Source organism: Pelophylax lessonae, assembly GCF_965119305.1.
Source record: "Pelophylax lessonae genome assembly, chromosome: 1".
In the NCBI taxonomy this organism is placed as follows: domain Eukaryota; kingdom Metazoa; phylum Chordata; class Amphibia; order Anura; family Ranidae; genus Pelophylax; species Pelophylax lessonae.
Window position 1 is genome coordinate 376,112,751 of NC_138768.1, and position 14,758 is coordinate 376,127,508.

The 14,758-nt window shown below is 46.8% G+C and overlaps 1 protein-coding gene across 2 annotated transcripts in view; it reads left to right on the forward strand.

The window, feature by feature from the left end:
- The window catches only part of SMARCA2 (SWI/SNF related BAF chromatin remodeling complex subunit ATPase 2), a 300,239-nt gene that overhangs the window by 201,589 nt on the left and 83,892 nt on the right, over positions 1-14,758 (forward strand). For both annotated transcript variants that reach the window (XM_082242988.1, XM_082242989.1), the window contains one exon: positions 13,200-13,418. In XM_082242988.1, coding sequence (XP_082099114.1) covers positions 13,200-13,418 — 219 coding nt within the window. The remainder of the gene's footprint in view (positions 1-13,199; positions 13,419-14,758) is intronic.

The following is a 14,758-nucleotide window of genomic DNA, read 5'->3' on the forward strand; positions in this document are numbered from 1 at the left end:
TGCTATCCGTTTGAGGAATTCCTCTTTTTATAGGATAGACGGTACCACCTGCTGTCTTGCCACAGACTGTTAGGATAAAAAGACCTCGTAACTAACGAGGACCTTCCTTTTCTGCTCATATAGAGTTGTTCGTTCCGCGAGGGCGGGCGATAAGGCGAAACCCTCCAAAGCCCCTTTAGAGGGGTTTCAAAGGGCGCTGGTCGGGTAAACAAAGAGTCCGGCTCAGCCAAGCCTGAAGAATATAGCCTGATGCGCCCCTACCCATCTCTGGGGTGGGGGGGGGATGTCTTCACCGGTTTCTGGAGGAACAAACCGACACTCAGGTGAAAAGGTGACCCCGTGGTGGGTGGTAAGGTGCTGGGATTCCTTTGGTAAAATTGCACACTTACCAGAGACACCCACCCCACACAGGGGTATAGAGCGGGTGTTTTTATGGGTCTGGCAACCTAGCGGTATCCTCCTATCCCTGGATGGAGGGCGTGTGCTGAGGATCAGGCTGGTCCTGGTGTGGATGTACCCTAGGATGGTCCCCTGTGTGTCTTCCTGCCTAGGTGTGTTCCGAGGGATCCACTCAGCTCCACTCCCGATATTTAAACCTTTCACCCGAAAATGTCACCTTTTCACCTGAGTGTCGGTTTGTTCCGAGTGCTGTCACCTTTATTGCCTTTGAAGTCACCGCACATGATATAGACTTTTCTACTGGATCTTTCCTTATTGGACATTGCAAGCTGTATTTTTAAAAAATAACTTTTTTCTATTTTGGCTCTGTTGCACTTTTTTATTCCCCATATCAACACGTGGTATGAGTGGAACAGCTCACTTTATATAGCACCATATTTTTTAGCACATTAATATTGCATGTTAAATATTATTTATTGCTCATATAATTATTGCACCAGTCACTTTCCAATCTTTTTGCAGGCACCTTTATACCTTGCACTTGCACTTAATTGAAGTTTTTACGGAATATATTACTGTTTGAATATTACACATTATTGTTTTTAGCTTAAGGCACTTTGTATCACAGTTTATTACATTTCTATTATATCTAAATTACATTACGACAGAAGCCTTTTGCTCTACTATCGAGGGATTTATATTGCAATATTCTCACCTCATGATGTAGCCTGGTGGATAGGGCTCTATAGAATTTCACCCATCTACCTGGTGGAATCAAATTCTAATACACCAATCCTGGATCCATTAGTCTTAGCGCCTTCTGTGGATCAGGACTTGGCATCAGTATCTTGTCCTTCCACAGCGAGGTCTCAGCATGACTTTAAGTCCCTGGCTACCTTATAATTTTAGAAGACAAAGGTTGCCCTTCTCATTGATGCACTTCACAGCACTTTAAATTTCAGGCATTCTCTGCACCTTTACTCTGGTGAGGTAGCTCACACTCTACTAATGCCTCAGGCGCCACTTGCAGCGGGCCAATTGATGCGGCATGTATCTGCAGGCTGGAATCATGGGTCTTTGTTGCTTGAATCTATCCCATCTTTGGAGTCTTTCCTGGCTCTGTTGGGGTGTGGCTAGTATTTTACTTCCTTTTTGGCTGAGGTCTTTACTGCGGTCATGCACAACACTTTTAATGGAGAATGTACAGTGCATCCAGGAAAGTATTCACAGCGCTTCACTTTTTCCATATTCTGTTACAGCCTTATTCCAAAATGGATTCTCTTTCGTTCATTGACAGACACAGCTCCTGATCTTCTGTTTATACTGCCCTCTACAGGAGTAGGACACTAGGCAGAAAAAGAATTTGGCTACACATATGGGCAGTCCCAGGGGGTATACTCCCTCTCTCTGCTATAGTTACGCAGTTTTTTTTTTTTTTTTCTACTTAGTCATGCATAAGGACCTAGGTCCTTGCTGGGATATCTGGTCTTGGCAATTTTTATTTTTTAGATTACATTTTTCTCCTGTATTTTTTTTTTCCTGTGAGATCTGCAATCAACTGCTGAAATGGGCGACGGGCAGGATAATCTAGATCCAGTGGTCACCCCCAGTCTGGCCAGCGAATGCGCGCAGACCTCAGCTCTGCGCTAGGTCGGCCGCAATATAGCCCCACCAGGCGGCGGTGGCCTGCGAGTAATGCCTCGTGAAGTCGCATACAACCGGGTCTCGGCCCGAGTCGCAGCGTTCCTCCTGGCTGACAGCCACCCATTTTGATAGGAGGTTTTGTCTGGAGCGGTGCACGCCTGGTTCCTTGTATGGGGAGTAGCTGTCCCCCCCCCCCCCTCCCGGTGGTTTTTGGGGTGGATGTGGGCCCCTCCACATGGAATGGTCGGACCCCCAGGTTCCCCTCCTTTCTGTCAGGCACTCCCCTTCATCTGGCCCCCTAATCCTAACCCCCCCTCCACTTATGCTGGGGTTGTGTGGGTGGTCTGGTCCACCTCCTGGGGTTGGGGCAGGGCGCTGTGCTAGCGATGGGGGCCGGAGGATGCGCCGCTGGCGACTGGACGATCGACTGCGGGGTGGGGGGCTTTGTACCTGGTGGGGGCTCCTGCCAGGGCCCCCTGCCCTGCCTGGGCCTGTCAATGAGGCTTAAAGATCCCTCCTGGGTCCCTGGGAGCCTTGTGGTGCCACCATTCTGCTGAAGCCTGCTTGTTTCTATGCACGGCGGCCATGTTTGTGTAGTCCGGCGGTAGTGTGCCAATGAAAATAGCAGCGCCCATGACAGTGGAGCCCTGTGGGCAGCGGTTTTAGTGGTGGGAGCCCCTCGTCATCCCCTGGTGCTGACTCCTGGATCTTTTCACTTCCTGAATGCCGCACCTGTAGTGCAGATTATCCTGGTGGCTGCAGGTGCCGGTTTCTGCTGGGTGGTGAGTCTGGTAGGGTTCTCTCCCCTTCTGCTGAGGATCGCTTGGTGCTTTGTACCTGGCGACAGGGTGGTGCTGCCAGCGCTATGGGGGGTCGTCCCTTTTGCAGTCTTTTACACTTTTTGTGGGGTCCCCCTGGTGACTCATGGAGTCTTTGGAGCACATCTCCCCACCTGATCCCCTCGCTGAGGCTGCAGGGCCCTCCGGGTCCCAACCATCCATCGATGCACTGATAGCGGTCCTGGAGTCCTTTGTGTCCCGGGTGAAAGTGGTTTTTGGACGACGGGCTTGCAAAAAGAGCCCCTGGACTCATCTGCCTAATCAGATCCTGAATCTGATTTAGCTGCTGCGGACTTGGGTCACCCTGCTGAATCTGTGACCACGCGCCCGGAATCCTTGGATAGTGAGGATAATTCCTCCACATCTACAACCGTGCACGAAAAGCTGCTGGTGGAAGTACTGATTGTATCTGTGCGTGAGACCTTGAAGATGGAGGATGCAGCTGCTACAGAGGGGCAGATTCCCTTTGGCACTCACAAGCCACCTAGAGCGGCAAAGGTATTCCCTTTCCCCACCTGTTTTGACAGAATTGTCGCTAAAGAGTGGGAACGACCAAAGCGTTACCTTGGGGTCCCTAAGAGATTTACTAGGGGTTACCCCTATGAGGAGTCCTTTATTAAGAATTGGACTGTTCTATCGGTGGTGGACCCTCCGGTTTCCAGATTGAACAAGGCAACCATGATTCCAGTTGAAGAGTCCCCGGCCTTTAAGGATCCGGCTAACAGGAAGGCGGAAGCTGTGGCCCGCAATATGTACACTCTGCTTGTACCGGGGGGAGGCCTCAATTCACCATTGCCCTGGTGTCGCAAACTCTGACCGAGTGGGCTGAGCTTTTACGCCGTGACCTGGAGGGAGAACAGCTCTCCCCTGCCTTTGCTTAGCTGGCGGACCAGCTGGTCCAGGGGCTGCAGTTTATTTGTGATGCCTCTTTGAAAACGGCTCCCCTAGTGCCTCAGCTCTCTGTTTTGGCAGTTGTCCTTCGGCGTGTCTTTTGGCCTAAATGCTGGTCTGCAGACCAGACTTCTAAGAAGGTCTTGACTGATCTCTCCTTTCAAGGCATTCGCCTGTTTAGGGCTACCCCAGATGACATCATTAAAGGTCTCACGGGGGGGAAAAAGTATTTTTCTTCCACAGGCTACTAAGGGCAAGGAACCTTGTTGTAGATGTGGGCCTGCCTCCTCATAAGAAGTCGTTGGTCCCTCAGGGTTGACTGACAAGGGCTCAAAGCCTTTCAGGGCCTCTGAAGGATCCAAACGAACCTGGTCTGGCAAGCCGAGAGCCGGCTTCTCTAGACCCGCAGACAAGGCTCCTTCAGCATGAAGGTGTGCCCTCACCTGGATTGGGGGTGGGGGGGACGTCTTCGCTGGTTTCCGGACCCGTGGACTTCCTTGGTAAAAGACAAGTGGGTCCGCAATTTAATTCTGTCCGGCTACAAGGTCGAGTTTCGCTCTTGTCCCCCGGCAAGGTTCTTTTCTTCCAACTTGCACTTGTCCCCGGACCGCTTAGAGCAGGGGTGGGGAACCTACGGCCCGGGGCCGTATGCGGCCCTTAAAGTCATTTGGCCCGGCCCACCATGCAGCTGAATTTGTGTCTCTCAGCTGATCTGTCAGAACGGAGCCAATGCTTCCTGCATAGTTCCCGCTCTGTTCTGACAGTCTGAGTGAGTCACAGGCGGAGTGATATCATATGCACTCCGCCTGTGACCAATACAGGAAACATCGCCTCTTCCTCCAGCGCGATGCCGCTGCTAGCCAGCATTTCCCACCGGCAGCACACACAGCAGTACTAGCCAGAGCCAGCAGTACTCACAGCAGTACCAGCCAGAGCCGGCGGTACCAGCCAGAGCCGGCGGTACCAGCCAGAGCCAGCAGTACCAACCAGTACCAGCAGTACTCACAGCAGTACCAGCCAGAGCCAGCAGTACCAGCCAGAGACAGCAGTTTCAGCCAGAGCCAGCAGTACCCACAGCAGTACCAGCCAGAACCAGCAGTATCAGCCAGAGCCAGCAGTACTCACAGCAGTACCAACCAGAGCCAGCAGTACCAGCCTGAGCCAGTAGTACTCACAGAAATGCCAGCCAGCAGTACCCACAGCAGTACCAGCCTGAGCCAGCCGTACCAGCCAGCAGTACTAGTCAGCAGTACCAGCCAGCAGTACCCACAGCACAGTATCAGCCAGCAGTACCAGCCTGAAACAGCACCCAAGGCAGTACCAGCCTGAGCCAGCAGTACCCAAAGCAGTACCAGCCAGCAGTACCCACAGCACAGTTCCAGCCAGCAGTACCCACAGTTCCAGCCAGCAGTACCCACAGTACCAGCCAGCAGTACCCACAGTACCAGCCAGCAGTACCCACAGCACAGTACAAGCCAGCAGTACCCACCAGCAGTACCAGCCAGCTATACCCACCAGCATTACTCGCCAGCAGTTCTTTTCAAAACTTACCACCACAAAGTCGACTGCGCTCCAGACCGATGCAAACCTGGAAAACCAGTTGCGAGTAGCAACATCATCAATACCAGCTAACATCACACACCTCACCAAAGAGAAGCAGATGCAGCCATCACATTAGGGGTGAGTTAATTAAATGTTTGACCAAATAATAACAGGCACATTTTTAAGTTTATAATTTTGTACGGCCCCCGAATGATTTTATAAATACCCAAATGGCCCTTGGCCGAAAAAAGGTTCTCCACCCCTGGCTTAGAGGGTCAGTTTGAGACTGTACAAGACTTGTTATTTCAAGGGGTGATTGCCCCGGTTCCGACTTTGGAACGTTTTCAGGGTTTTTACTCAAACCTGTTTACAGTTCCCAGGAAGGAAGGCGAGGTGCGTCCAATCCTGGACCTCAAGGCACTGAACTGCTTTGTGTGGGTGCAGAAATTCAGGATGGAGTCCATTCGCACAGTGGTGGCATCCCAGGGGGATTTTCTTGCCTCTATTGACATCAAGAAAGCTTACCTTCACATTCTAATATTTGCCGGTCAGCAGCGCTTCCTCCGCTTTGCCGTGGGAGAGGAGCATTACCCTTTGGTCTCACCTCTGCTCCTCACAAAAGTGTTAGCCCCGGTGTTAGCATTGTTACGCCAATGGGGATTGCAATACTGGGCTACTTGGACGACCTCCTTCTACGAGCAGAGTCTCCACTGCTCTGGTGGAAAAGCTGGAAATCACCATACGATCTCTGAGGGAGTTCAGCTGGATTCTGAATTTTCAGAAGTCTGCTCTGGTTCCGTCCACAAAGCTGGACTATCTGGATCTGACTCTGGACTTGGCCTTAGCGAGAGTGCTCCTTTCTCTGGATAAACTCAAGAAATTGCAGCCTGCAATTCGTCTACTGCCATCCAGTAGATGGTCATCCCTCTGGACTTCCATGCGGGTGCTGGGCCTGATGGTGTCCACCTTCAAGGCAGTTTCGTTTGCACAGTTCCATACAAGGTCCATGCAAAGGGAGATTCTGGCCTAATGGGACAAGACTCCTCAGTCTCTGGACAATCCGACCCGGCTGAGCCAGGAACGAAGGAGTCCCTGATATGGTGGCTTCACTCTCCGGTGCTTCGGCTGGGCAATTCATTCCTCCCCTTGTATTGGACAGTGGTCACCACAGATGCCAGCTTGTCCGGCTGGGAAGGCGTCCTCGGTAAAAATTCTGCTCAGGGGATCTGGACACTGGAAGAGTCCAGACTACAAATTAAGGTTTTGGAACTCCGAGCGATCAGACTGTGCCTGGATCATTGGACAGATAGTCTTTAGGGATGTCCAGTGCGCATTCAATCAGACAAAGCCACGGCCGTGGCTTAGGTCAATCACCAAGGGGGCACAAGAAGTGTCCTGGCAGCTCTGGAGGTAGCGGGCATTCTATGGTGTGCAGTAGAATGGTTTATTCCAGCCCTCTCCGCAGTAAACATTTCTGGGGTGGAAAACTGGCAGGCGGAGTGGTTCCTTCATCCGGTGGTGTTCCATCAGTTGTGTCTCCGGTGGGGCATCCCCTAGGTAGATCTGTTGGCATCTCAGGTCAACAGAAAGGTGCAGAGGTTTGTGGCTCGTCACGGGATCCTCTGGTGGACGCCGCAGACGCGCTGGTGGCCCCGTGCGGTCAGCATCATCTGATTTACGCCTTCCCTCCTCTCAAGCTTCTGCCAAGAATTCTAAGCAGGATCAAGGCAGAAGGGATTCTGGTTATCTTAGTGGCTCCGGACTGGCCTCGCCAGGCTTGGCACGCCGATCTGTTGTGGCTGGTCGCCGACGTTTCTTGGAGGCTTTCTCTCAGGGAGGTTCTGCTGTCTCAAGGACCATCCTGCTTTACAGTCACTGGGTTTGATGGCTTGGCTGTTGAACGGCAGATGCTAATGGATAGAGGTTTGTCTGAGTCAGTGATTCCAACGCTGTTAAAAGCTAGGAAATCTACTTCTTGGAAGATCTACCATTGTACGTGAAAGACGTACATTGCGTGGTGTGAGTCTCTTGAGATTCGTCCTAGCGCCTCTTGACCTTCCTTCAATGGGGGGTTGAACAGAAATTGGCCTTGAGTACCATCAAGGGTCAGGTGTCAGCTTTGGCAGTCTTCTTCTAATGACCCTTGGCCACACACACCCTGGTACTTACCTTTCTTCAGGGTGTCCTACATTTTGGTTCCTCCAGTGCATTCTCCGTTGCTGCCTTGGGACTCAATTTGTTGTTTTCGGTCCTTCAAAAGCGTCCCTTTGAGAATTTTCGGGTGATTCCCTTGCTTACGCTGTCTCAGAAGAGGGCTTTTTTTTGATGGCTATCACCTCTGCGTGCAGGGTGTCCGAACTGGCGGCGTTATTCTGTTGTTCACCTTACTTGGTGATTCACAGAGATAAGGTGGTTCTTCGCCCTGTCTCATTCCTCCCAAAGGTTGTCTCTGATTTTCATTTGAATGACATTGTGTTGCCTTCCCTGTGTCCCAGGCCAAAACATCCAAAGGAAATTGCCTTGCATATCTTGAATGTGGTCTGGGCAATTTGGGTGTACCTGGCAGCTACTTTAATCTTTTAGGAAGTCAGACTCGCTATTTGTGCTCATGGATGATCCTCGGAAAGGGTTGTCTGCTTTCTCTACGACCATTTCCAGATGGATCAGATAGATGGTTATTCAGGCCTATTCCATCAGGGGTCAGGTTCCTCCTTTCCCTGTCAAGGCTCACTCTACTCTGGCATTAGTGCCTCCTGGGCCTTCTGTCATCGGGCTTCAGTAGAACAGGTTTGCAAGGCGGCCACCAGGTTGTCGGTGCACACTTTCACAAAGTTCTATAAAGTGGATGTGTTGGCACCTGCGGATGGTCCTTTAGGCTGCAAGGTTTTGTAGGCTGCTGCTTGGAGGACCTGATCCTCTGAGGGTGCATTGTTTTTTCAGGTGGGCTCCAGTTGTTTTTGGTTGTGCTCCTGTTGCCTGGTTGGCTACTGTTTAGCCTTTGGAATTTTTTTGCTGTTTCCACCCCTCATGTTTAACACTGCTTTGGGACGTCCCAGTGGTCATGAAGATCAGGAGCAGTGTCCATCAATGAACGAAAGAGAAAGTGGGATTCCACTTCTCTGATGTTCATTGACGGACACAGCACCCACCCTTCTGTGGAGTTGTAATTCTTCTGACACTGCTTGTAACAAAACTGCGTACCTAAAGCAGATAGAGGTAGTATATCCCCTGGGACTGCCCATAGGCATAGCCAGATTATTTTTCTGCTTAATGTCCTACTCCTGTAGGGGGCAGTATAACCCAATGGTCATGAAGATCAGGAGCTATGTCCGTCAATGAACATAAGAGAAATGGATTTTACAGTAAGTCAAAAATCCAATTTTTCCTTTAAAATTCTACAAACAATACCCCATAATGACGACATGGAAGACGTTTGAAATCTTTGCAAATGTATTTATATTTTTTAGCATTGATCACTGTATTAGTGTCACTAATTCCCAAAGACTGTCAAAAATGTCAAAATGTCCGCCGCAATATCGCAGAACACTAAGTCGCTGATCGCTGCCATTACTAGTGCAAAATATCACTGTCCCATAGTATGTAGACAAACTAACTTTTGTGCAAACCAATCAATATATGCTTATTGGGATTTTATGCAAAAAATACGTAGCAGAATACATTTTGGCCTAAATTGATTTAGAAATTTGATTTTTTTTTTTAATTTTTAATTTTTTTTTTTTAATGGATGTGTTTTATCGCAGAAAGTAAAAAGGAATAGGATTTTTATCTTACCGTAAAATCCATTTCTCTGATGATGTGCATTGATGGACACAGCTCCTGATCTTAACTTTTGGGTTGTACTGCCCTCTACAGGAATAGGCCACTAGGCAGAAAAAAAAGTCCCAGGGGGTATATACTCCCTATCTCTGCTATAGGTACTCAGTTTTGTTACAAGCAGTGTCAGAATTACAACTCCACAGAGGGGTGGGTGCTCCCATTTTTCCTTTAAAGTTCTACAAACCATACCCCATAATGACAATATGGAAGACATTTGTTTGAAATCCTTGCAAATTTATTAAAAATAAAAACGGAAAAAATCACATGTACATACAATATCTCCCCACCTGCTCCCCATTCACACCTGAAACCTTGTAACAACTAAGGAGTCACATGACATCGGGGAGGGAAAGAGGCTAATTGGGCCCAAGTTGGACATTTTTCACTTAGAGGTGTTCTCACCTTTGTTGCCAGTAGTTTAGACATTATTGGCTGTGTTGAGGTATTTTGAGGGGACAGCAAATTTCTACTATTATACAAGCTGTACACTCACTACTTTACATTGTAGCAAAGTGTAATTTCTTCAGTGTTGTCACATGAAAAGATATAATAAAATATTTCACAAAATGTGAGGGGTGTACTCACTTTTGTGAAATACTGTAAGTATTCACAGCCTATGCCATGACACTCAAAATTGAGCTCAGGTGAATCCTGTTTCCACTGATCATCCTTGAGATGTTTCTACAACTTGACTGGAGTCCACCTGTGGTAAATTCAGTTGATTGGACATGTTTTAGAAGGGCACACACCTGTTTATATAAGGTCCCACAGTTAACAGTGCATGTCCGAGCACAAACCAAGCCATGAAGTCCAGGGACTTGCCTGTAGACCTCTGAGATAGGATGGTATCAAGTCACAGATCTAGAGAATGGTAAAGAAAAAGGTCTGCAGCGTTAATGGTCCCAGTGAGCACAGTGGCCTCCATCATCCATAAATAGAGGCAGTTTGGAACCACCAAGACTCTTCCTAGAGCAGTTCACCCAGCCAAACTGAGCGATCATGGGAGAAGGGCCTTAGTCAAAAAGATGACCAAGAACCCAATGTTCACTCTGACAGAGATCCAGTGTTTCTCTGTGGAGCGAGAAGAACCTTCCAGAAGAACAACAATCTCTGCAGCATTCCACCAATCAGGCCTGTATGGTAGAGTGGCCAGATGGAAGCCACTCCTCAGTGAAAGGCACATAACAGCTGGCCTGGTAGTTTGCCAAAAGGCACCTGAAGAACTCTCAGAGCATAAACTAAATTCTCTGGTCTGATGAAACAAAGATTGAACTCTTTGGCCTGAATGGCAAGCGTCATGTTTGGAGGAAACCAGGCACCGCTTATCACCTGGCCAATACCATCCCTACAGTGAAGCATGATGGTGGCAGCATCATGCTGTGGGGATGTTTTTCAGTGGCAGGAACTGGGAGACTAGTCAGGATTGAGGAAAAGATGAATGCTGCAATGTACAGAGACGTCCTTAATGAAAACCTGCTCCAGAGAGGTCTGGACCTCCAGACTGGGGCAGAGGTTTATCTTCCAACAGGACAATGACCCTAAGCACTGTGTTTATGGGACAACTCTGTGAATGTCCTTGAGTGGCCCAGCCAGAGCACAAACTTGTACCTGATTGAACATTTCGGGAGAGATCTAAAAATGGCTGTGCACCGATGCTCCCCATCTTACCTGATGGAGCTTGAGAGGTCCTGCAAAGAAGGATGGGAGAAACTGCACAAAAATAGGTGTGCCAAGCTTGTAGCATCATACTCAACAAAAGCTTGAGTTTGTAACTTGTGCCAAAGGTGCTTCAACAAAGTATTGAGCAAAGGCTGTGAATACTTATGTACATGTGATTTATTAAAAATAAATAAAAATAATAAAATCAAATTTGCAAAAATTTTAACAAACTTTTTTCACACTGGCATTCTGGGGTATTTGTAAAAAATAAATAATAAAATAAATAATAAATTTATTCCAGTTTGGAATAAGGCTGTAACATAAAATGTGGAAAAGGTAAAGCGCTGTAGGTCACCCGATGCAAATCACAGGGCTTCCATCCGAAGAGATTCTCCATTGGACAAATACTCTCCATCCCATAGCTGGATCTGGATCAGCAATTGGTTCTCATTTTTTTATTGGGTCCTTTTGAATAGGGTGTCTCCCATGTAGCTCCCCTTGTTTGTTACCCTATGACTGTAGAACCAAAATCAGGTTCTCTCCGTGCTTCAGAAACCTCTAATTGAACCCATTAGAGAAATTCCCCTGTGCTCTGACCAAGTGGGGTTGTTGTAGTCATTACCTCTGCAAGGCAAGTGTCTGAACATATCTGGTTTTACAAAAGGACAACGTGGTGATAAGGGCCTAGAACTTCCTTCCTAACTGAGGTAGACTTTGCCTTTCACCTCAACAGGACATTGTTTATCCTTTCGTACTGTCCAACACCAGTTCACCTAAAAGAAATATCCCTCTGCTGCCTGAATGTGGTTTGGGCTATTAGAGTTTCTCAGCCACTGCTTTCTTCAGAAACATTTTTTGTCATTCCGGATGGTCCCCGTAATGGAGCACCAGCTTATCCATTCACTGTCTCTAGGTGGCTTATAGCCCTTGGGATTGGGTTCCACCCCTTTCCTGCCAAGGTTCGCTCTACTGGAGCAGTGAGTGCTTCCTAAAGCAGACCTTTGCCCAAAAGGGGAAGTTCCACTTTTTTGCCCTACACTATTTTGCTGACTTTTTAATTTTTTTTGGGGAGGGGGAGAGAGACTGGAGTTTCCCAAATCTGCACAGCTGCCACTTGATCTTCTGTTAACACATTCTCAAGTGCTACTAAGCCTCATATGATGCTGGCTTCAGGCATGAGGTCCTTCAGGTGGCTGGCTGAGCTGCAGGCAGTCCCCAAATTAATTTTTGTCACAAGCCTGTTAGCGTTGGCATGTTACTCACCCCTCAGTTGAACTGTTTTTGGACTCTTACCTTCTGCCTTTGGTCATGCTCACGGTACAGCTTTGCTACAAATTTGAGACATGGTGGTAGTAAGAGGGGTTATCCTGGACTAGGCTACAGCTTTTTTTTTTTTTCTTGGTCAGTGTTGGTCCTCCTCTAGGTGGCAGTATTGCCAAAAAGTGAATGACTTCCTGTGTCCTAATTGCCCATCACTATTATGGCCCGCCTCACTGGTTTATAGGAATGTGCAAAAGATAGGAGGGGCAAGCAAGCTTCTGCTGTAAGTGCCAAAGCTTCGTCTGTCAGAACAGTCTGAAATTTGTCCGGAACAGGAAGGTTTTGAACATTGCTTGCAGGTGTGTGTAAGCTCCTCTGGGTTCCTTCATTTCAGCAATTTCCCCTTTCCCAAATATAGTCTTTTCAGCCCTTTTGACAGCAAAGTGGATCTTGCATCAAGCTCCACAAAAAAAAAAAAAAAAAAAGCTTTTTACTTGGGGTACATTCCATACTTTTACATCAGTCTCTCAGCACAGTTTGGTTCCCTTTACAGGCAGAGGCACTGTAAAGACAGCACCCTGTATAAAGGATATCATCAGCTTAATTAGGACAGCTTTGGCTTTGGAAAAAATCCTAGTTTTATCCAGTAATTCACATACTGCCTTCCCTGGAGTTTTAAATACCAGAAAAATGGAAACGCTGTCCTTGTGTATCACAGTGCTTCTCTCATAGCACCCAAAGACTACATTTTGATTAAAAAACTCTTTCTACATAAAAGGATTTTTAAAGAACAATAACCATTTGAAGATGAACTGATGAATTATTTTGGTACAATCTAGCCAACTTTTTGTTTTCTTTCTTTGTTTTATTTTCTTATAATGGCAATCCACCTGCCATTGCATAGCAAAACACACTGACCACACTAGGTCCGAGGTATGGAAATCTCCCATGCTGTTAAAATGTGTTTAATGCTTTGCAACATGTTGTGTTTTTTTTTTTTTTTTTTTATATACTGATGGTGGTTTTTTTTTTTCTTTTTTGGTATTGTATGTTAAATTAATTTTTAGTTTTGAACAACCTGGAAAATCCTTTTTTTACGTGTAACTTTACTTGTAATTTCTTATGCAGCGTATGGATCTAGATCGCCGCAGGGAAGATGCTCGAAATCCGAACCGCAAACCACGTTTGATGGAAGAAGATGATCTTCCCTCCTGGATCATCAAGGATGATGCTGAAGTTGAACGTCTCACTTGTGAAGAAGAGGAGGAGAAAATATTTGGCAGAGGATCACGCCAACGGAGGGATGTAGATTATAGTGATGCCCTTACAGACAAACAGTGGCTTAGAGTAAGTCTTTTTTTATGCATGCTCGTTTCTAGTGATCTGGTGTGGTAGCGGATGACACCCATGTGTTGGCTTTGTACTCCATTAAAAATAGTTAGATCGTGGATACTGTCTGGGAAAATATAGACTCTACTTACTAACAGAGGTGAGCATTTGGAGGATGTTCCATATTTATACAAACAATAGATAAGCCTGCTAATTTAATAGAAGCTGCCGTAAATGCACATAGGGAATACGTTTCCACAGCTATGATGCCTTGAGCCTGGTTAGTAGTTTTGCAGCTGCATCATGATTTGTCTGAAAGTTCTTTGTGTGGTAGTAAACTATAGCCTTATTTTCCAAAAATCTTCCAAACACATCTGTTACCTAATGGCCCTGTAATCTTTTTTTGTTAAAATTGTTTTTTTTACTTTGTCTGCCTCCTTGTAACATCCTCAGCTCACAAACCTCTCCTTTTCAACCTCACTTCTGTTTGTTAGGAGTGAACAGTGCATGTTGCGATCATGTTCAGTGCTCTATACATGCTACAACCCCCATAGTCAATTTTAGGAGTGAGCAAGAGATGGTGGCTACCTTCCTACACACAGTGGGATCAGGGAGAGCAAATGTAGCCACCCTCATTTTAAGGGTTTCTAAATTTGCACTCAAGTTATCTAATTTCTGAAAATTGGTTATTGTGGAATTAGTGGTAAACGGCTAGATAAAGATTTCCTTGTTGTGTTATCTTTTACAGTTTAATTTGTCTCGTAACTCGTTTAGGGTCTCTTTTTTTATATAAAAAAAAATGCAGTGAGAAAATACTGCATAATGACCACTGGATGCAGCTGGTGATTATAGGAAGTAAGCCCATTACACAATTATGACCGTTATGGCTAAGGCTGTGCAAATTTATTTTTAGGCATGCTGTTATAAAAAATATTGCTGATGTAGAATTTCTCCTACTGCTGTCAATGTCTTCTTTAAAGATCAGTTTATTTGTGAATGTTCAGACGTCCAAACTGTTTAGTCTGCTTTTGGGATGTTTTTTGCCTTAGGCCCCATTCACCTGGGATGCAGCGGTTGCACGGACACAGCCACTGCTCCAAACATGACATTTGTGAAGGTGCACAGCCGAAGGAGTTCGAGGACACCAACACAGATGTCATACTAGGAGCAGTGGCCGTGTCCATTCAGGCCCTGTATACCAATTTACATGAATGGGACTGCCTGCATGAGGATTAATCAAGTCACTAGATTGGGAGTGCTTAACCAAAATTATTAATTGACAAGCCCCTATAGTTTATGAAAAAGTAAATAGTTTAATCTTAACAATGGATAAAAGCAGCTCACGTGAAAGCCAGGTG